Source organism: Gavialis gangeticus, unplaced genomic scaffold (genome assembly GCF_001723915.1).
Source record: "Gavialis gangeticus isolate Ggan-Ray unplaced genomic scaffold, GavGan_comp1, whole genome shotgun sequence".
In the NCBI taxonomy this organism is placed as follows: Eukaryota; Metazoa; Chordata; order Crocodylia; family Gavialidae; genus Gavialis; species Gavialis gangeticus.
Window position 1 is genome coordinate 82824773 of NW_017729025.1, and position 21000 is coordinate 82845772.

General features: G+C 48.8%; 2 protein-coding genes across 2 annotated transcripts in view; one reads left to right on the top strand and one right to left on the bottom strand.

The window, feature by feature from the left end:
- Positions 1-90: 90 nt before the first annotated feature.
- Positions 91-9495, bottom strand: OIP5 (Opa interacting protein 5). The gene is made up of 5 exons (XM_019519039.1): positions 9114-9495; positions 8005-8071; positions 3418-3540; positions 3120-3201; positions 91-659 (listed from the first exon to the last, which is right to left on the bottom strand). The coding sequence occupies exons 1-5, from the start codon at positions 9379-9381 to the stop codon at positions 504-506; spliced, it is 696 nt and encodes a 231-aa protein (XP_019374584.1). The 5' UTR covers positions 9382-9495; the 3' UTR covers positions 91-503.
- A 212-nt stretch (positions 9496-9707) lies between these two features.
- The window catches only part of NUSAP1 (nucleolar and spindle associated protein 1), a 38124-nt gene continuing 26831 nt past the window's right edge, over positions 9708-21000 (top strand). Inside the window, 3 exon segments of the mRNA XM_019519931.1 lie at positions 9708-9764; positions 9766-9945; positions 19546-19611. Coding sequence (XP_019375476.1) covers positions 9723-9764; positions 9766-9945; positions 19546-19611 — 288 coding nt within the window. The 5' untranslated portion in view covers positions 9708-9722.

Below are 21000 nucleotides of genomic sequence, written 5' to 3' on the forward strand. Positions count from 1 at the left end.
CTCCTTCCCTGTCTGATGAAATTTTAGGTGCTTTAAGAGAAGCAGAACCCATTCAAGACTATCAAGGAAATATCTAGACCAACACCCAACTGTTATGAGCTATTTATCTACATGAAGAGGTGGTATAGAATTTTAGGCACCTGTCAAAATACATTTTATAACAGCAGATCTTGAATAGGACCAGCTGTTCATGTTTTAAACTAACAAACAGTCTCAAGACCCTAAAGTCAGCTTTCAAAGGCTGTTTTCTGTGATGTGGCTAAGACTCAGGAAGAACCACAGTATCAACTGTAGTATTTCAAAAGCTTGAAGTTCTACATGGACACAAGTCCATGAGTTTCTCACTGCGCAAGATCCAGTGAATCAGTTCTTTCTGCACAGGGACTAAGTAACACGATAGTTTTCCCTGACATTCACAGGCATATTTCAGACTGTTTTCTTCATTACAATGAAATAACCATGCACTAGTACACAAATGGCTCCAGCAGTCCGGTAAAATGGCATTAATTGTTTGACTTGATTCGCGCACGCTCTGGCTTTAAGCAAGCTGTCCTTGATGAGCATCCCTGCTTGTCTGCCATGTTCTGCCAATTCAGTTCTTCTAGTCTCCTTATCAGGATTTCTAGGCGTACATGGATAATCACAAGTTGTTCCTTCAGCTATGGAAAAAGAAGAGGTGAGTATTATTAAAAGGGAGAAAAATAACCTTACACTAGCTGTGATTCTTCAAGATGTCTTGTCCACAGGGATTCCACTCTTGGTAACTAACAACCAACTAGCAGATGGCCTGAAAATAGCAAGAGACATCCTAAACTAGTGACTCCAACTTTGCAAAAAATGACACCCCGTCTGAGCCTGAACTACGGAGTAGCTAATGTTAAGTGTAGGGACAGCACCCACACTGGAAATGTGGAAAATGCTGTATTATAAGCAGAAAGCCAAAGATGACTGTGGCCTAATATAACTGAGAAAATCCTTTTTAGTTAAATTCATAGCAAGCTCTTATACAGTCTGAGAACCCCCTTGACAATCTCTGGATGGAAACAAGTTGTCTTCTCACCCTTTCAGGAGATGCACTAGTGTACTACACATAAAACGGTACTCACATTAGATGTGATGGAAAGGTTTTTTTCATCCAAGTCAGAGTATTTGGAAGGGAAGCAGGGGAGAGGAAACAAGGAGTCAAACTCATTTTATACAAAAAGTCTGAAACTACCTTGGGCAAAAAACTTAAAAGACAAACATGATGGTTCTTTGAAGGATCATGTATGGATGGCCCACCAAGAGAGAACAGTGGCATATTCATGCCATCGTCACCCCAGCTACATAGGAAATTTACCATCCCCAGCAGCAGCATCTTCATGCATACTGTGCTGCCGCAAAAAGGCTGCCTCCTAACCCAGAAGCAATGTGACCACAGCGGATTAGCATCTGAGTGACAATGGTTGATGAATCACTTCCTACCCTTCAGTACTGTATGTATTGCCACATGGTTCATTGCCATAAATTGCTGCCGTTCAGATATGGTAAGTACCTATACCCCTGGAGCCACTCTCTCTCATTGTACCACTAAGGTCAAATCTGCTATGAATATGGCTAGGGATCAATAAGCTCTTAACTGAAAGGAATAGTCAGTGTTGATTTAGGAAAGGAGAGACTACAGTAGAAAATTCATGTCACTCCTCCCTCTCCCCCCTGAAAAAGGAAAGAAAGGGGAGGAGAAGAAATTTACTGAAAGGTAACTCAGAAGGTCAGAGTGGTATTTCAGCTCTGGGGTACTGAAGGCATAGAAATGAACTTAAGCCTTGTCTTCCTCACTTTCTAAAAAATATACAAAGGAAAATTTTTACACAGAGCAATGAATCAAGGACATCTCTCCCCTAGGCAAGTCAGGCATCTAGAACAGGGGTGGGCAAGCATTTTGGCCAGAGGGCCACTTGGGGAGTTTCAGTGAGCTGTTGTGGGCCAGGTCAGCACCCTGCCCCCCGCCCCCGTCTATAACAGTTCATCATAGCTCCCTACATGGCCCCTGCACTCAGTTGGGTGGATGGGATTGGGGCCATGAGCAGGTGGGAAGCAGCATCCAGGAGTGGGTGGGTCTGTGGGGCCAGGATCATGGGACAGTGACAGTGTGGGGCTGGGGCAGAGCTCAGATCTTCTCCCCCCACATCCCTGTGACAGGTGCCATTTCTGCAGGCAGGGGCATGCAGGGAGCAGACCACAGCTCTGCCTTGGCCCCAGCCCCTCATTGTCACTGCTCTGTGATCCCAGGGTCTCTATGGAGACTGGCTAGAATCCATGTAGGCAGGGTGAACGGGACGGGGCTGCAAGTGGGTGGGGAGCAGGGGCTGGGGATTGGGATCATGGGGCAATAATAGCGCAGGGCCAGAGCCCAGGGCAGAGCTGCGATCTGCTCCCTGCACACCCTGCTTCAAGAACTAGCATCCAGAAGGACATGTGGGCACTGGGTTGTGGCTCTGCCCCAGGCCCTGGCCATGTACTGTCACTGCTCTGCAATCCCAATCCCTGGCTGCCTGTCCTGCTTCCAGCCCCATCCCATCTGCCCAGCCTGCCTACACAGGTCCTAAGCTGGTTTCCATGGAGACCCTGCCTGCCCGCTCTGCCCCTCACCCCCAGCGGTGGGCACACAGGGCACATGAACTGGGGTACTTGGGTAGTTGGGATGGTTTTGGTAGTGGCAGCAGAAACTGGCAGCAACAGCTGGAAGGAGTTTCCACTGCCAGGAAGTAAGTCTGGCCATTGCACTGCCTCAGCCCTGCAGTGCACCTAGGAGCAGCGGGACCAGCTGCATGCACCAAGGCCTGGGCTGCCCCCTGTACCTGGGTGAAGGGACCTGCTGCGGCCTGGACAACATCCCTTGGCAGGAGCCTATGAGGAGCTCTGTGGGCTGGATAGCATGGCACTGTCTGCTGGATAGGGCAAAGTGGGATCTAGGCAGTGACTCCACAGATCCAACCTGAGGGGCCAGAAGGAACCCCTGAACTAGTTCACAAAAAACCAGTCTCCAGTATAACATATTTTTCAGTACTGCTTCAAATAATTGCATGCAGCTTGCATTTCATCCCCACTTTGTATACAAAATCATGAAGAAACTTTACTTTTGACAGTTTTTTCTTTAGGTTCAAAGCAGGAAAGGTCATCTCCGAGCCATCTATTGTGGTTTTAGTTGTTAAGTAGTAACTGAAAAACAAGTCAAAAGAAAGAGGTCAAAGAGCAGAAATTACAAAAGCATGTTGTTGTCCCCCAGTGTGGATGCTTTCACTCAGGAGAAAAGTGGCCTCAGTTTGCTGTAGCTTACTTGCATTATTTACCCTTGCCCCCTTCCAAATTAATGTGAAATTAAAAATAAACTTGGGGGAGTTAAAGCCATTAACTGTGAGACTGGAGTGCACTAACCAGAGGATGCAGTCTTTGAAGAGACAAAAGAAGCCTCGCAGATAAGCCAGGTCACTGGAGCTAGAATAAAGATTGAAGCCCAGGATGACTCCACATGAACGACAATACAACGCATTGTAAGTGCTGAAAGGAGAGAGGATAAAAAAGAAAAAGTTTTACTAGGATAAGAGATTTCCAAAGCTAGCAAGGGCATTGCTTGCTAGTTGCAAGACACTGGATCCTGAACTAGATTATGACAGCTAAACAAATCATGTAATATTACTTTGGCATGCATGCAATCAGTGAAATGGTCACAAAGGCTATGGATCCTCAAAAACATAACATCTAATCCAACAAAATCATCACTATTGTAAGTGCAGTCCCCACTCAAAAATTTTGGAACCTGCAATTAAGATTAAAATGAGAATATTACACCCAGCCTTTAAAACAATAGTAATTTCAGAATACCAAACTGAAGTTAGAGGCGCACCGATACATTGGTCTGATATCAGATTGGCAACGATAAAAGAAAACTAGCAAATTGCCCATCAAGAATGACAGGCGGGGATGAAGCCCCATGTCCGTCCCCCACCTTCTCCCCGCCGCTTGGGATCCATGCCCATTCTCCCCCTCTCTGCCATGTCTGGCCTGCTCCTCCCCTCCCCCCACTGCATCCAGCCTAGGCCCACTCGTCTCCTCCCCTCACCACTGGGTTGGGTCCAGGCCTGCTCCTCGCTTCTCTCCACCACTATGTCTGGCCTGGGCCCGCTCCAATCCTCCCCACAGCTGCCCCGTTCTTGGAGGGGGAGGGGGGCAGGGACCGAGTGTGTCTAGCCCCACCCCCGCTTCTTGTGTGGCACTGTTCCCCCTGCTCCCCCTTACCCCTCATACTGCATCAAGTCCAGGCCCATTTCTCCCCCCTTGGCCCCCTGCTGCCTCGGTGGGGGTGGGGGCGAGCAGCACTGCTAGCCCTGCCCTCCCCCACCCCCAATGCCATTCCCTCCATCACTGCCACCTTTGGCGGGAGGGAGCGGCATGACCCAGCGCCCCATGGTGCTGCCACTCTCTGGGCCCATGCCCCCCCCCGCACATCTGTGAATGAAGTGTTACAGACAGACTACGGCTTTTACAGTATTAGAATTGGCTGCATCGGAAATCATACCAACGTGGCTGATAATCTGGCCAATAAATGCCCATGCGTGTGCGCAGCACACAGGCAGGGAGGAGCACAGCTCAGCAGCTTGGAGATCTGTGTGCAGCTGATAAGTCTGTTGTGGTGGAAAGGGAAGGGGGAGGGAAGGGGTGTTGGGGATGCCGATCAACACTCCCCATGGTGACGGCGGGAGTGGGGCAGAGGTAGGGGGAAGCAATGCCCAGCCGAGGCAGGGCGGGGGTTGGAGCTGTGGGGGGAAGAGTGTGTGCCCCCCAGATCTTTGCAGGTGGGGCAGTGGGCTGCAACTGGGGCTGTGCCAGGCTCTTTTCAGCAGGGGCTGGGCAGCAGTGGTGCTAGGAAGAGGGCTATGGTGGGGGGCTGCAGCCACCCCAAATTTTGCCACAGTCCCCTGAAACACTATGGCATAGCGTCCCCTAGCAGTGCCACTGCCTCCTGCCCAGCGCAGCCCTGGCTCAACCCCTGCCTCCACCCATGTACTGGGAAGAGCTGGGGCTGAGTCGGGCAGGAGGCAGCGGCACTGCTAGGGGGCGCCATGGTAAAATATAGGGTGGCTGCAGCCCCCCCCAACTGCTGCTGCTGCCCACCCTGAGCCCAGCCCCTGCCAAGAAGAGTCCAGCGCAGCCCCAGCCTGCCCACAATACCCTACATAGATCTGGGGGCACGTCCCATCTCCCCATGACCTCCTGTGGTGCATGCAAGTGGGAGCCACACCCCCCCTCCCCGATGAACTGTGGCTCCATTCCATGCCCCACCCTGCCGGGCAGCATCTCTCCTGCCCCTACTCCCTCCCTCACCACAGGGGGCATTGATTTGATCCCCTGCTTCATGCCCCTTCCCTCCCTTCTACCACAACAGATTTACCAGCTGGATGCAGCTTTATCAGAAATTGGATCAGTACCGGTCAATATACCTCCTTAAAAACTGGCTAATGATATCAGCCCCCAAAATCTATTGGTGTATGCCTAAGTGAAATACATTGACTAAATTCATTTTCCTCTGGATTATTCACAAGACTTAAAATGAAGAGAAGAGACAGGCCCACACATAAGGAGAAAATTAAAGCATGTAAAAAAAATGAATTGAACCAATTAGCTAAATATTCTGTGCATTTCCTCCCACTTCAAAACACACATTCATTGCCAAAAAACTAATTTAGAGAATGTTATTAAACATGTGACTTGAGGGGTATCAGCAAAACAGTGCAAGGTATCTTAAGAAAAAACAAGCGAACAGAAAAACAACTCTCTCATGTTGGGTAGGAAACTTTCTTATAATAGCACCCTCATCTTTTGCAGAATACAACTTTTCTTAGTCCTTGTCATTTAAAAAAGCTGTCCAAATATGAATTAAATATCATACTTAACCTATGCAGTCTCTCCAAGCTTGTAGACAACAGAAATGTATGCCACCCATCTTTAAAAGCAGCAATCCAAGTCGAGCTCAATTTCTTACCCCATAAAATCTAATAAAAAAAGTATATAGAACATGTAGGCCTTTGCCAACCATCTCCCTTTCTGCAGAGCTTTGAATAACTTGAAATTATTTCCTTCCTTTCACTCCAGAACTGGTAGTGCAGGAACACTGCTGTCTAGAATAATGATTTTCAACCAGGGTCCCATGGCTCAGGCTCTCCCTCTCTGGTCTACAAGGTGAAAATGTACCCTGACTTCTCCCTCCCTGGCCAAGACACTACCTCCATTCCCACTGCCATCCCCTCTGCAAGGAAAGTAAGAACTGTGATAAATTAGTTTTGAAGTGGGGTACTACTAAATTCGTAACAGTCATGGAGGGCTGCCTTGAGTCTAAAAAGGCGGAGAACTAATAGTCTAGAGTAGGGGTAGGCAACATTTTTTGGCTGGAGCGCTGAAAAATACCACAATGCCTGCCTTGCAAGGTGCCGGAGTGCTGGCATGCCAGAAAAGATAAGTGAGGGCAAGGGGTACATGGCAGGATGCCCTGTTTCTGCCCCTTGCCCCCCCCACCCAAAGCCCCTGCCCCCTAGCTTTGTGTCCCCCCCAAAGCCCTTGCCCTCAGCCCTGCTACCCTGTGCCCCCCAGCCAAAGCCCCTGCCCCCCAGCCCTGCTACCCTGTGCAGCTGCAAACAGCTGTGCTGGGGTCCACAGCTCCATGCTGGCGGTGAGTGCATGCACACCTTAGAGCAGACAGTGAGGCAGCACAGCCCGCCCCGAGGTGCCCATGCAGTCGCCGCCAGCACGGAGTTGATGCCGGAGCTGTGGAGCCTTGGCACAGCTGTTTGCAGCCTGCCCAGTGCAGCTGCCCAGAGGCCAGGATGGCTGCAAACAGCTGCAGTGGGCTCTGGACCCCTTCTATCACCTCTGTGCTGGAAGCAGGGAAGAGACCCAGGCTCCGCTGCCTCAGGTCCCACCCCACCACTCACTCCGACACATGGGTGTACACACCAGTACAGAGCTGATGTGGCGTTCTGAGCAAAATGGCCTCGTGCCATGCTCGGCACACGTGCTGGGGGGGGCTGACCCCTGGTCTAGAGACTTGCTTATACCAATTTATTCATAAATAGTTTTTCACTTTCAGCATGGAAAGATATCAGAACCAAAACATACTCTGTCTCCCTCTCCCCATCACACCCCCCCCCCATGGTGACAATGCGGGCAAGGAATTCTGGGTCTCAGACGTGGGGGGGGGGGGGGGGGAGGCTGTTTTTTTTTTCAACTAGCAAATTGGCCGTCATGAATGACGGGGGGCAGGCAGGTGGGGACAGCGCACTACCATGCAGCGCCCTGTGGTGCTGCTGCTCCTCCTCCATACGCACCCCCACGTCCAGCCCCAGGCACCCAGTGCACGCTCCTCTCCCCCTCCCCCTTCTGCTGGCTGTTGTTGGGGCTGGGCAGTGGCGGCAGCAGCGGAGGGGGTGTGGGGGCTGCCACTGGAAACCTCCCCCCCACCGTCTTCCCTGCCACCTACCCCCTGCGGGCTGTTGTTGCCCACAGCAGTGTGGCGGCTCCCTTGCTCCCTGTCTGTAACCCTCCAGGCCCTTGCAGCCAATTGATGCATGCCCTCTCGTGCCTGGAGTGTGACAGACAGACAGACAGACAGACAGACAGACAGACAGACAAAGGCTTTTATTATATTAGAATTGTTCAAATGTTCTCCCTACCTCAAATACAGCAAATGTCTAGATGGATGTGAAAGGGGAAGAAAGGAATGGAACATACGCTATAAATTTGCAAAAGCTTTTTTCAGTAAGAGACTACAGTAGGCAGGTCCAAAACCAAACTAAGTATTTGTCAGTTTTGTGAGCCCGTCCAAGAGTAAGCTAGAGATTTTAGAAACGTTTCTCCAAATGACTTGTTTGAAGTCAAAGGCACCACAATAACCCCCACCTGCTCTACTTGGTCACCATTTCAAACAGAAAACTGGTATCAAAACCCAGAAACAATATTTGAAATACCTACCATCCTAGGAGGGACCCGTCAATACCAACTCTTAATGAATCTTCTAGAACAACATCTTCTGTAACTTCTGAGAAAGACAGATCCAGAGTCATATACCACAAATCATTCATTAAAATTTCCATTTCCCCTTAAGACAACCGAGTTCTGGACTTCCTGTATTTAGGCTTGGGAGGATTTACATTTGTTTAATCTTTGTTTTAATGCAAACATACTGATCCATGTCCACGTTTCTAACATCTGTTGATTTAGGAGAAAGTTATGGCCAGATCCAAGAAGACTTCAGATGCACTTCAAAAGCCCAGGCCTAAGAGCAGAGTCCACAAAACCTCTCCACACCTACTGAGGTGCCCAAAAGTCTACTACTACACAATGCTAGAAGTGCCAGTCTGGTACCCAACATAAGCCTACAGCCACTGGGGATACCTAATTTGTGAATCCAGCAGACAGGCCAAGCATGCCTCTCACACGCTGTCAGCATTGCGTTCAACACATAGCACAGCAGCTGGAGCCACTTCCAGATGTGATCACCTTTTTTTAATACAGTAGCCAGTGGTTGACATCCTCACCCAGGGAGCAGCCATACCAGGCAGCCAATAGCCTCCTGGGGCCAGTGGGGCTTGTTTGCCAACAAAATCCATGGCATCGAGAAGTTGGATAGCTCCGTTTTTAAAGAAACAGAGCAAAAAAGTGCCCCACGCCTAAAGGACATGGACATACAAGGCAACCTGGACCAGGATAAAGATGTGCAGGACTTTCCAGCCCCCACAGCTGTTGTATAACTGCACTGCATAAATCACTGGGCAGCTGAGACAGACTTTGAGATGGTGAAATGAGAAGTGGAGCTGCGCCTGCCTGGGAAGGGTGCATAGGAAAGCTAAGACCACAGACTCAACTAGCAGGGCACAACTAGCACTAGCCCGACAGCGGGCCCAAGGCCGGGTGCGCCCGCCTGCCCGCGAGATCCCAGAGGCAGTGTCGTTGTCCCGGAGCGCTCAACCCGGCGCCCCCACCGCGAGCACAGCCCCAGTGCCCCGGACAGTCCGGGCTTCGCTGGGAGGCAGGCGATGAGTTCCAGGCCGGGCCCGGGCCCCCGCCCCGCCAGCACTCACTGAAGCAGGCGAGTACGTGGAGGCGCCTCTCCTCCTGCGCGCACAGGTGCAGCGAGTCGCTCAGCACGGCGTGGCAGCCCCGGCACTGGAACACGGCGCAGTCCTGAGGCCGCAGCCGGCGCCGCCGCAGCGCCGCCGCCCCGGTGTTCGCCTCCGCCGCCGCTTGCCGCGCACTGTCCGCGGGGGCCGCCGCCGGCCGCTCCACCATGATGGCGCCGTCGATCTCAGGGTCCTGGAAGAACTGCTGCAGTCGCCGCCGCACCGCCATCTTCTCGCAGCCGGCTCCTGCCGCGCGCTCGAATGCATCTCCCCTCCCTCGATTGGGTGCCTGCCTCCCAGCCCTGCGCTCCCATTGGTGGCCACGCACCTCAATCTCTCTCCTCACCCCTCCCTCTCTCTCTCTCTCCTACTGTCTCCCCACGTCCTCGCCGCTTGGCTCAGGGAGTCCTCCTCTAATATCGTCATCCTGCCGTCCAATCATATCGCGAGGATGTGACGCTGGGCGGGGATTTCAGTCCAGGCCGTTCGAAAAAAAACAAACCCGCGCCGCCGGAGCCCCATTGGCTGGCGCGGTGCCAGAGGCACCCGCCTCTCGTGACAGCTCGGCCAATGGGAGGGCCGGACAGCGCCAGTTCGAACGGGGGGCGGGGCACGGCCGGTTGAACGCCAGATTCAAAGCGGACGGTTGACACAAGGCGCAGGGATTATTCAGTGCGGCCCGGACCGGCTCGCCGCCATTATGGAGCTGCTGTCCCTGCGCCCGCTGGAGTCGCTCAAGTATTGCGAGCTGCAGCAGGTGGCTAAGGTTGCCGGGCTCCGCGCTAACCTCAAGGTGGGAGCGGGGCCCCGGGAGGGGAGCTGGGAGGTGTCCCTGCCTCGCAGGCGCCGGGGCGGTGGCAGCACGGGGCTGGGCTGCCCCCGGTCCCGCATCGAGCCTGGTCCCAGTGCTCAGCCCCCGGTGGGCGCTGCGGTCTTCACGCCCTGGCGGTGCCTTGCAGCGGGAGCCCGGGGCCACCTCGAGCCGAGTCCCGAGAGGCGGCTCCCTCTGGTGCGGCGGCAGGAAAGCTAAGGGTGCAACTACACGGCGAACTGGGGTCGGAACTCGTGGCAGAGGCGGTCTCTTTTATTAGATATTTGCAAGGATCTGTCTTTATTCACATAGGAGAGGGAAACGGTTGTAAAGTTTCTCCGGGGCAGAAATGAAAATTCGTATTTCACAGGAGAGCAGAAGGTGGTGCAAGATCTCCTGGCTAGAATACTTAATTTTGGCAAATTAGGTTTAGGTGAAAATTGGAACAATCCATTTCTACCTCGGTGCTGTCTGGAGTCAAGCAGGATGAATTATGTTTCTTTCTGGTGATGACATTTCATCTTTCAAAGGAGGGTGGTTGTGGACTGGTTTCCTGGGCAAGGAATTTCTCTTGTGCTGAGGCAGCGTTGAGCTCTGTGAAGATGCAGATTTAGTGGGAACAATAGGCAGAAGCCAGGGTGTCGGCTTTCAGGTTTCAGTAAAGAATTATTTTTGCAAATATCTAGTTGGTCTAACAAAAGACTTCACCTCTGCCATGAGTTATAATTCCTTTTTTCAGTGTAGAGACCAATACAGCTATAGCCTGTATCCCTGAAACTGGAGAACTGTACCTTTAAGAAGCTCTGGCATTGGGCCTATTGGGATTTGTTGTTTCTTACTGTACTTTCTATCTGCAAGCCAGGTGTGCCAGGGAAGAGGAAGACTCTGAACATAATTCAGAAAGAAATCTAGCTGAATCTAAAGCATTTAGTAGTTTTGAGTTTGCTGAGGCAGAAGAGTTTGAGCAATATTACAGAAATGTTCAGGGTATTATTCCATGATGCACAAGCAAGATGTATTTAAATAGAAAGGTGAGGAGAGGGGGGCTGCCAGAGAAGCTGGCAGCTGATGGATTGGCTCCCTGGAGATGAAGAAGGCAGCTCACTCCTAGCTGAAGGGACACCAGAGTAAGCAGCCAGTTCAGGTAATGGGATAAGAAACCCCAGTCCCCTTTGAGATGGTGGCTGGGGTAGTCCTGCTTGCCACTGACTTCTTGTGCTGCAATTATTATGTTCAAGTGGGAATTTAAAATGCTGTTTTAAGAAGAGCTCCTCAGGCCAGTCATGGGGTGTCAGAGGAGGCTGAGGTGTTTGGCCACTGGCTTTCATTAAGTTTCTGGGCTAGATGTCTGTTCATTCTTTTGCCTAGGAATTGCCTTATCTGCCTGATGTAAGTACTGTAAGCTGGTGATGGTGTATAAGATGGTGGAAGAACAGGGGAATAAACCCCAGATGTTTTAATTCATGATGTTTGGTCCAGTGGGGATGTGGTCTGTGTTTGAGAAGACGCAACTGGCATCCAACAGTCTATTCCTACCACCTTATTAAGTATTTTCCATGCCTCCTACAAAAGCCTCTGAATCACTTAGTCTCTATGGTGTCACCCTGCCCTGTCCTCTTTTTGGGAATCTGTGATTAGTGCTGTTTACAGGGAGTCAAAGCTGCTCAGAAGTACTGTTTATTTATTAGACAGAACAATTAGTGAAGCAATTTTAAAGCAGTTAATGTGCATGTCTACCATGTGTTCTGCTATCTCATGGTGGTAACCTATGGTCCCTTGAGAATAAGTCTCTGGCTGGGAGCAGGTTTACAGTTAGAGCTTTGCCAGAACAGACGTACGAGTCCAGTGATACCTATACTGGCTCTTCACTGAAACTGATTTTGAACTGGAGTGTACTTGTTGCAGTTTACCTAAGGGGGTTATTTTACAGGGCTCTAGTCAACAGCGACTGCTTATGTGGCTCCTGTGACTGAGTTTCATAGTGTCAAAGGCTGCTTCTTGGCTGTTTGGCTAAGATCGGTATTATTCTCAGTATGTGGGTTTAGCAAAGGAATATTCCCTGACCAAATGAAAATAAGATATACCAGCAAACGAATAATCTTGAAAATGAACAATGAAAAACTGCTTCTGCGCCAATGACTTCTGAGAGGCAGTTAGCCCCATTAGCCTGAAGCTGGGCAGAAGGCAGGGTAGAGATGCACCTGGCTTTTGCCAGCAATGTTTTTCACATATCATCATCCTCCTATTGATATAACTATGATGGCAAATATTCTAATATTATAAAAGCCCAAGTCTGTCTGTCGGTAACACTTTATTTGCTCTGTGATTGGCTGACAGAAACAGCCAATCAGAGTGCTCCAAGCATGGGGGAGCACCGCCATGATTCTGAAGCCCAGCAGAGTACTAGACAGAGGGTGGGGGGCCAAGGCCCTCACCCTGCTCCCTGCAAGAGGCAGAACAGCGGCAGCATGGGGCATTAGGTGGTGGGACACCATCCCAGACTCTTACCCGCCCCCACCCCATCATTTGTGATGGGTAATTGGCTAGTTTGTTATAAAGCTGTAGCCCTCATCTCAATTAACCATCAGACTTTCCATCTCATGCCATCTCCCACGCCTGAAAGTGTCTTTGTTTAAATTAGGGGTGTCAAAGATTTAGTCAGTGGGCTGAATCTGACCTGTGGAGCTCTATGATCTGGTCTGTGGGTCTTGGGCCAATCCCCATATACCACATGTGGCACACTAGCCCCAGTGCCTCATGTAGCACAGGGGGTCAGTCTTGGGTACATGTTGCGTGCAGCTCCCACAGAAGACTGGCTCTGGGCACTGGCTCTGGTCTGGTCTGGATTGGACCTACAGACCATCTCTGTATGCTGCAGCCAGTGTGTAGGGCTGGTCCAGAATGGGCACCACATGCAGTATGTGCCCCATGCTGGGCTTGCTTTCAGCATGAACCCTGGACCAGGGCCAGCATGTGCTGCATGTGGTGTGTGGGGCTGGACTGAATGCAGGCAGAGCACACAGGGCCAATCTGTGGCACATGCTTCTTGCAGTGCCCCTCCAGACTGGGCCTGTGCACTATATCTGGGGCCAGTTTGGATCAGGACCACAGACTGACCCTACATGCTGGAGCCAGTATACAGGGCCAGTTTGACAGGGACACTTCATGCAGCAAGTACCCCATATCTGCTCTGTGAGCCATGGCCCAGGGACACTGCATGCTGCTTAAGGTAAGTGCATGAGGTGCCTGCACCAGACCAACCCTGCTTCCTGGCTCTGGTGTGTGCGGCTGGTCTGTGAGCCTGATCCCTGTGGGGCTGGAACTGTTTGATGTCCTTGGCTTAAATCTTGCTAAAGTTCTTTGTTTTTCCCATGTTATCCAAATTTGCAATTGGGACCATAGAATTGGTGGTCTCGGAACGGACAATTAGATTTTCTAGATTAGGATGTTCAAGCTCCAGCTCATGGGCCATATTTGGTTCCTGGTGCCTTGCCATCCAGCCCGTGGGGCTCCTTATGGGTCCATGGGGAGCCTGGTGGGCTGTGGCCCTATGTCCTAGACTGGACACATGGGGGGGGCAATCTTGGCATGTGGGGCTAGATGAAAGGATGATGTGGGGACCTGATCCTTGTATGTGGGGCTGGGCAGAGGTGGCACAGTCCAGATCTGGGTGTATGGGCATGATCCTGGGACGCAGGGTCTGATTAGCCCACAGATCAGCCCTATACCACTCGTGGTCTCAAGGACCCAAAGGTCGAGTACTGCTATTCTGGATTACCTGTTATATAAAGAAAGCAACACTACAAAAATTGTCAGTTTTCAGTTTTGCTACTTGGGAAAACTAAGAGTATAACTACACTGTGGAGAACTGTACCTTTAAGAAACACTGGCATTGAGCCTGCTGTTTCTTTCTTACAAGCCAGGTGTGCCAGTGAAGAGGAAGACTCTCTGAACATAATTCAGAAAGAAATCTAGCTGATTCTAAAGCATTTAGTAGTTTTGAATTCACTGAGACGGAGTTTGAGCAATATTACAGAAATATTCACAGTACTATTCCAGGAAACACATGAAAAATATTTTTAAATAGAATGTAAGCAAAGGAATATATCTTTCCACCCCAGGGCAGCGAGTCAGACTTGATGATCTTCTAAGGTCCCATCTGAAGTAAAAGTCTGTGAAGTCTATATGAAAGAGTTTGACTGATGTGAGTGTGAAGAGTCAGTCTGGCAATTTGGTGAGGGCTAACCTGATAAGAAATGTAACCCTGATTGGGATCTGGGACAACATACTTGGACTCCTGGAATACTGATTTGTCAAAAATCAACTATCTACCATGCAAAGGATGTAATCCGGTCCAGATAGAGTACTGTCCACCCTCTGTAAACTTCAAACATTGAACATAACAGAGTATCCGAAATTTTGTAAGAACAAATCTGAAGGTGAAAAGGTATGTGATGTGTAAAATCAGAGTTCCCAAATAACAGCATTGAAAGCTTCACATACTAACAAACAGCACAAGCCAAGACATTACTTTGCATTTAGGAAAAAAAATGTAAGATCTGAAACTGAATTACTTCAGTTTGCATTCACCAGGACAAGGAGTGACAGGACCACTAGGCTAGAGCAGTGGTACTTGACCTACAGCCTGAGGAGCTATAATCTGACTCACCGGGTGCCCCACAGATGCAGAAATTTGGCAGGGGGATGGTGGCAGCATTAATTGCTGGGGCTTTGGCTCTGGGAACTGTAGCAATTAATGCTGCCAGCACTCTGCCATCACTAAATTTCTGATGGCTAGAGAATGATATTTAAAGGTTTGCTTTTAGGAATCAGCTTGTAGATACTGTATTAGAGCAATGGTCCAGGGAAACAGCAAGGGTTAATTGGTTTCTAAAAGCCTGTTTTGTGACCAAGCTTCCTTCAAGGCAGCCACTGGGCATATCTACAAGTGTGCCCAACCACGCAGTTGTTACTGTGCTGGTACTGTGCAGTCCTGGCACTGCGCAGGTCATTTCTGACCCTACTGTGCAGTAGCTTGTTGCTACTACACAGTAGCAGCGCTGTCACAGTTCATGCCCACTGACACTTGCTATGTCGCTGTAGCTTAGAGGCTTATGGCATCTCATGTAGATGTACCCACTGTGTCTAAGACAAGTGGACATAAACCGGCTGGGAGATTTGAACACTGTCCCATAACGTAAGATAGGCTTGCTGCACTGGAGCCAGGTTACAGTGATCAGCTGCAGAGTCCTGCGATTTCCAGCTTTGGTGGGAGAACCAAATTGGGAGGCTGGGGCATGCCCCAGTTAAGACATGGGTAACTGACCAAATTAAGATGTTTGCACGTGATGGGTTTGGGGAAATGGAGGAATATGCTGACAGGACAGAACATGGACAGTATGACAACCGTAGGAAAACCAATCAACGGTAGCTGGAAATGAAGTCATCAGGAGGAGAAAAAATAAAAAGGAGGGATTTCAGAGCAGCAAAGGATCCCTAAGCGGGGAACCAGAGGCCACCATGGACAGAGGGCACACCACTAGCCCATTTCACCCACCCCATTGGTGGAGATGGGCCTTGGCCCTTGACCTCCAGGCTGCTGACATCTGACATTCAAGAGAACCACAGGGTGAATCTTGCATACTAGCCAGACATACCTTTCCTCTGTGACAGCTGTAGGATTCATAGATATAGAATTGGGGCTGGGAGGTGGGTGTTATTTAGTTTGCCTTGCCTTCATTATTCTTATCTGCTATCACTGCGTATCAATAAAATTTACCTATTACCAAATGGAAGAAGTTGTAGTCAGTCTGAGGGTTTGGGTACACTGAGAACAAGGTATCTGGGTCATAAATCTAGTGCCAGCAATTTCCAGACCCATGGGGAGACCCGTGCGCTAGATGACATGGCCCCATATGCCAGATTGGGTACACAGAGCCAACCCACAGTATCAGGCTGCAGCTGGGTTGGGTGTGGGGAGCTGGCTCCATGCTGCTCATCCTGCCTACAAGACTGGAAGGGTTGAGTATCACTGGCCCAAAAAGATTTTTTTTTTTTTCTTCGAGCAATGGACACTTTTTGCAGCAGATGATAGTAAGACCAGAGCGGGGTCAGAAACTGCTACCTCCTGCAATTGCTATTAACATATCAGGTCTGCTTGTCAAAAATGCATGGGAGGGCAACTCTGGAACTTTCAGAAGCTCTGTATACCTTCCTATTTGGACACGCATTTAGCATATTAAAGCTAGGCTGAGATGGTGTTTAAAGGCTCTCTGTTGATATTCTAGTTCCCTTTTTAAGTTGTTTTGTTCTGTTATTGCTTTCCTGTTTTATAATGTCCTGTGTTCTCTTTTTGTAAGCTTATAATTTACTCTGCTCTCTCTATGTAAGCTGCCCTGAGCTTTTGCTGGAAAGGGCAGCATAAAAAATAAATATAACAGTATCACTAATACATGATACACTATTGTAAATGTTCCCTCTGGTGCATTTTTACCTATTTTTCTGTAAGCTGAAGTTTTTCTGGCTGTTGTTTACACATCCAGTCAAAGGATCAGTATGTATCAATTTTCCACTGTAAAGTGCAGGCAGTGGATATCCACTTGCACATTCATTTTTAAAAAGATAAGCTTATTCCGATCAAATGAATGAACTTGGTTATTTAGCTCTACTTTTTTCTCAGTTGTAACTTTGGTTTGAAGATTTAGTATCCCAAAGAGACCTATATACCCTGGGTATAGATGAATGTAACAGCTGTATCAATATCACATGGTGCTGAGTTATGTTGCTACATTATAATTTATATCTGTATGTTTCTGTAGCCACATATTGCAAGGGCTTTGCTATGCTTTTCAACCCTTTTCATTCTGGGTCAGGGTAGATTTGATTTAAATTGGTGGGCAGGAACCCTAGATTTAATCATTGCTGTCTACAAAAAGTGCATTCTTTTGTTGTTTGATATCCTCTAGTCATTTAACTTCTTGAAACTTTGCACTTTTAGAGACAGGTAAGGGCTTAACTCTGTGTACACAAACTTGCAGAGACAAGAGGGCTGATGGGTAGGTAATCAGGTCTGTTATCTCTCATCTCCATATACAGTACTGGTGTTAATAAGGATGTTATCTCTGGAAACAAATCCAGTTTGAGAACTGAAACTAAGCATCACAGAGATGCTTAATGGGGTCTTCTAGACTGAGCACTGAGTTCCATTGGGTAGAGTGGTTTTATGAAACTTCTAAAAAAGTTATATGAATACATTATCTCGAATAGTATATAGTTAGAATTTATAATCTCTATTTCATGGCGATATCTTTGAGCTCTAACATACCTTAAGTTAAAACTATCTTTATCTTTTTTAAAAAAGCATTTTAAAAATAAATAAGATCAAATAAAAAATTGATTTAAATTTTTAAAAATCTGATTTAAAGTTTTGGGTTAGTTACAGTAGCTAACTTGTATCACTATAGGAGCAGGCAGATGTAATGGTTTTAATATAACAGCTGATGCAGGTTCCTGAGTGGCAGTTCCTCCTCACGTTTGAAAGTAGTTAAGTTTTCCCATAACTGCTGTCACTGAGCCCCTCTGACTGTGAGAAGTGCTGGGCTCTTCCGGGGGTGGGGGGCTGGACTGAGGCTGCACTTGGGGCAGGCAGCGGCACGGGAGGGGGCTATGGTGAATTTTGGGGTGGCTGTAGCCCCTCCCCCCCCTCCATCCCAGCACTGCTGCCGCCCACCTCAAGCACAGACCCAACCCAGCCCCTCTCCTCCCACTCCCACCAGGAAGAAACCGTGTGCAGCGGCAGCCCGCCCTCACCCCACATACAGATCCAGGGGGGCACGTGCCCCTCATACCTTCCCCGGGAGTACGTGCAGCAGTGGGAACTACCTCTGGGCCCCTGGACAAGCCGCTCATCTCTGCCCCAGCCCCACTCCCACCCTCACTGTGGGGGTCTCAATCTTCTCTCCCCCACTGTCCCCCCACACCCCTTCCCTCCTCAACAGACTTACCAGCCTGATGTTGCTCTCCAAGCTGCTGGGCTGCATATCATCAGTTGGACTGGAATTGTCAGATACGGCTTGTTAATAATCATCCATTGGTATTGGCCCAAAAAATCTTTCAGTGCCCCCATAACTGTTGTTCTTAACACAGACCCTAACACAGCTGTTCAGAAAGTTCTGGAGATCTGTGTTTTTGTCTTTAGGCATGAAAAGACATAAAGATGAAAACAACTTCTAATTGTTGCAAGAAAAATAAAAATGTTCAGTAATTAGCCCTGTCATTGCTGCCAAACATCTACTATAACAGATTTTAATTATGAGTAGTGATTAACTTAACGCTCCCGAAAACAACATGACAAACATTCAACCGTAATATAAATAACTTAACTTGCTTTATGCATCAAAAGGATAAACATGGCCACTTCTGCCTGCCGGTGCAGACCTGGCCAGGCTCCTCCCGTTCCCCAGCAGCACGTGGGAAGTCGACTTCTGCTGCATGCCACCTTTCCTGGCCAGTGCAGACCTGGCTGGGTCTGTCTTATCCAGAGCAGCATGTGTGCTGCTGGGGACAGGAGGAGCCTGGCTGGGTCAGCACCAGCCAGCAGAAGCAGCGGTGGAGCCATGTGCGGCTTGGGACTGACCGGCACAGGCAGGGGGAAAGTGAAGCTGAGTCCCTGCTACTCCGGCCAGGCTCATCCTGTCCCAAGCACCACATAGCTCTGCTGCCTCCTCTCCTCCCTGGTGCTGACTGGGCTGGAGCTGCAGCCCAGCTGCTGCTTCCCCTCCCCAGCGCTAACCCTGCATGGCCTGAGCGGCATGGCATGGCATGGCACGACGAAAGCCTGCCCAGCAGCCGCTTACCTGCAAGGCAGGGCCCTTTCCAGTGCTGTGCAGCAAAGCAGAATTTGGCCCAGACACTGTTTCCCCTGTTTCCCCTCACCGGTGCCACAGGTTTTGGCTCAGTCCCTCCTGCCCCTGTCAAGCTGCAAACATGGCCTGAGCCAGGGGCGGGGAGAGGCCACCTGAGTCAGGCTGAGGTCAGGGTTGGTTGCCTCGCAACCAGAATCCAGGTTAACAGCCTGAGGTGCTGCCGCCCTGGAGGCTTTTAGAGAGGCAGCTGCCATTACGTGGGTTTTGAAGGGGCTCTGTGGGCTGGAGGGAAGTGCTTGGCAGGCTGCATCCGGCCCGCAGGCCGTATTTTGCCGACCCCTGGTTTAAGTGCACATGGCGCCCCCTGCCTGACTGCCCTCCTCCTGCTTCCTCCGAGCCCCTTGAGGCTGGTACTGTGCCAACCTGCAGAGCTCTGCAAAACTGCAAAATCCACAGGTTTCTCCATTAAAATGAGAGAACCACGTTTTCTTCCAGGAAAGGGGAAAATTCCACATTTTTCTGTGGGAAATGGAAAACCTGGATCCCTGCTAATGGGATTAATGTATTTAATTAAAATGTAAGTATATGCTTTCCTAAATGGAGATGGACTTGGTTGGTTTTAGTGCTTTATTGAATTGGCTAAATGCTGGTTAGGCTTATGCAACCTTTTTAACAGCTCAGTGTCACCTTTGGGTCACATTTTATATTTTCTTTCCAGGCAGATAAATTATTAAAAGCTCTGAAGCAACACTTTCATGAGACAAACGAAGAAGGTGGAAGTAAGGTAAGAACAAATGTCAGACTGCTTATCTATGTAGACTATCATTCAAAGCCATTCTTTATAAGAAAATGACATCTATTTTAGTAATTATGGTAGATTGCATATACTGAACAGCATTTCTCACGGGGCAAGTGTTGATAGGAATTGAAGTTTTGGTTGAAATCAGTGCCTCTTGCTTAACTGACTTCTTACTGTTGGCTCTCAAGTGGCTTTGTATGCAACTGTAAGCCAGTTTGTGTTCTAATAATGGAGTCAGAAAAACTAATGCATTATCGAGTGTGGATACACAGACTATCTTTAGCAAACAATATGGACAAATAAATTGATGTTTGGTTCAAATTTGTTTTGATGTTAATCAATGCAAAATTCTTGTGGCTCTATCTGGTCATTTTGAGAGAGGATTACTCAGGTACTAAACCAAACTCAGCAGTCAGGAACTCTATTTTAAGTACAAGTCGTAGAATTTTGAGCCCATCACTAACAAAGTGACAACATGCACGCTTCTTCTAGAAATGGGAGATGCTGTATCATATGTGACCAATAGTCTTAGCTAATAGCCATCCTCTGGGATTTGTAAGAAACCTTGCAATAGACAATTGTGACAGCTTGCACACCAACTAGAATCTTCCCCAGGTTGAAGCAACTCCTAGTAGAGTTGCAGCCTTTGTATTACTATTATGATGACTCCTAATGGTGATAGAATCCTATTTAACTCTTATATTTTATATAATTGTGCATGTTGTCATCTATGTGAATGTCTGGGTCGTGTCTAGTCATTTTGTACCTACTTAGCTTGCAAGTTAGCATTCTTGGGATGCTATAACAGAGCGTTTCAATAGCGGTAGTCACCCTCCCCACTTTTTTCATTATTTCCCTTCTAATATGTTGTTATACTGTGCTTTAAACATGCTTTGTTTTTAATAAAAATGTGAACATATTGGCTTTATTGGATATTTTCCACATTATTGTGTTGTAAGAACTTTCTTTCACCATCCTATTATGGACAGCATATACTTCATTATTTCCCGTGTTATGAAACCAGGAGGAACCTCCCCCCTAATCCTTGTCGTTTGTTCTTCTAAGTCAGGCATTCCCAACATTTATGTGCCCAAAGGCACGTTTGAATTTAAACCAAAAACTAGCGGGCCCCAATAGAAATATTAAAGTTTAGAATTTAGAATCCTGGATATGCACATAGTTTTGTTTGGGGAGGGAGTAGTAAGCGCCACTCTGTCACTGTGTCAGTCAGGCTGACTCAGTCTCATGTTGGTGGCCATTGAGTACAGCCTGAGTTCAACTGGCAGTAACAGCACTTTTTGTTGGAATAATTATTTTTACTGTTTGTGAAAATGCATGCGGGCATTTGAATAAACGGGGGGGGGGGGGGGGGGG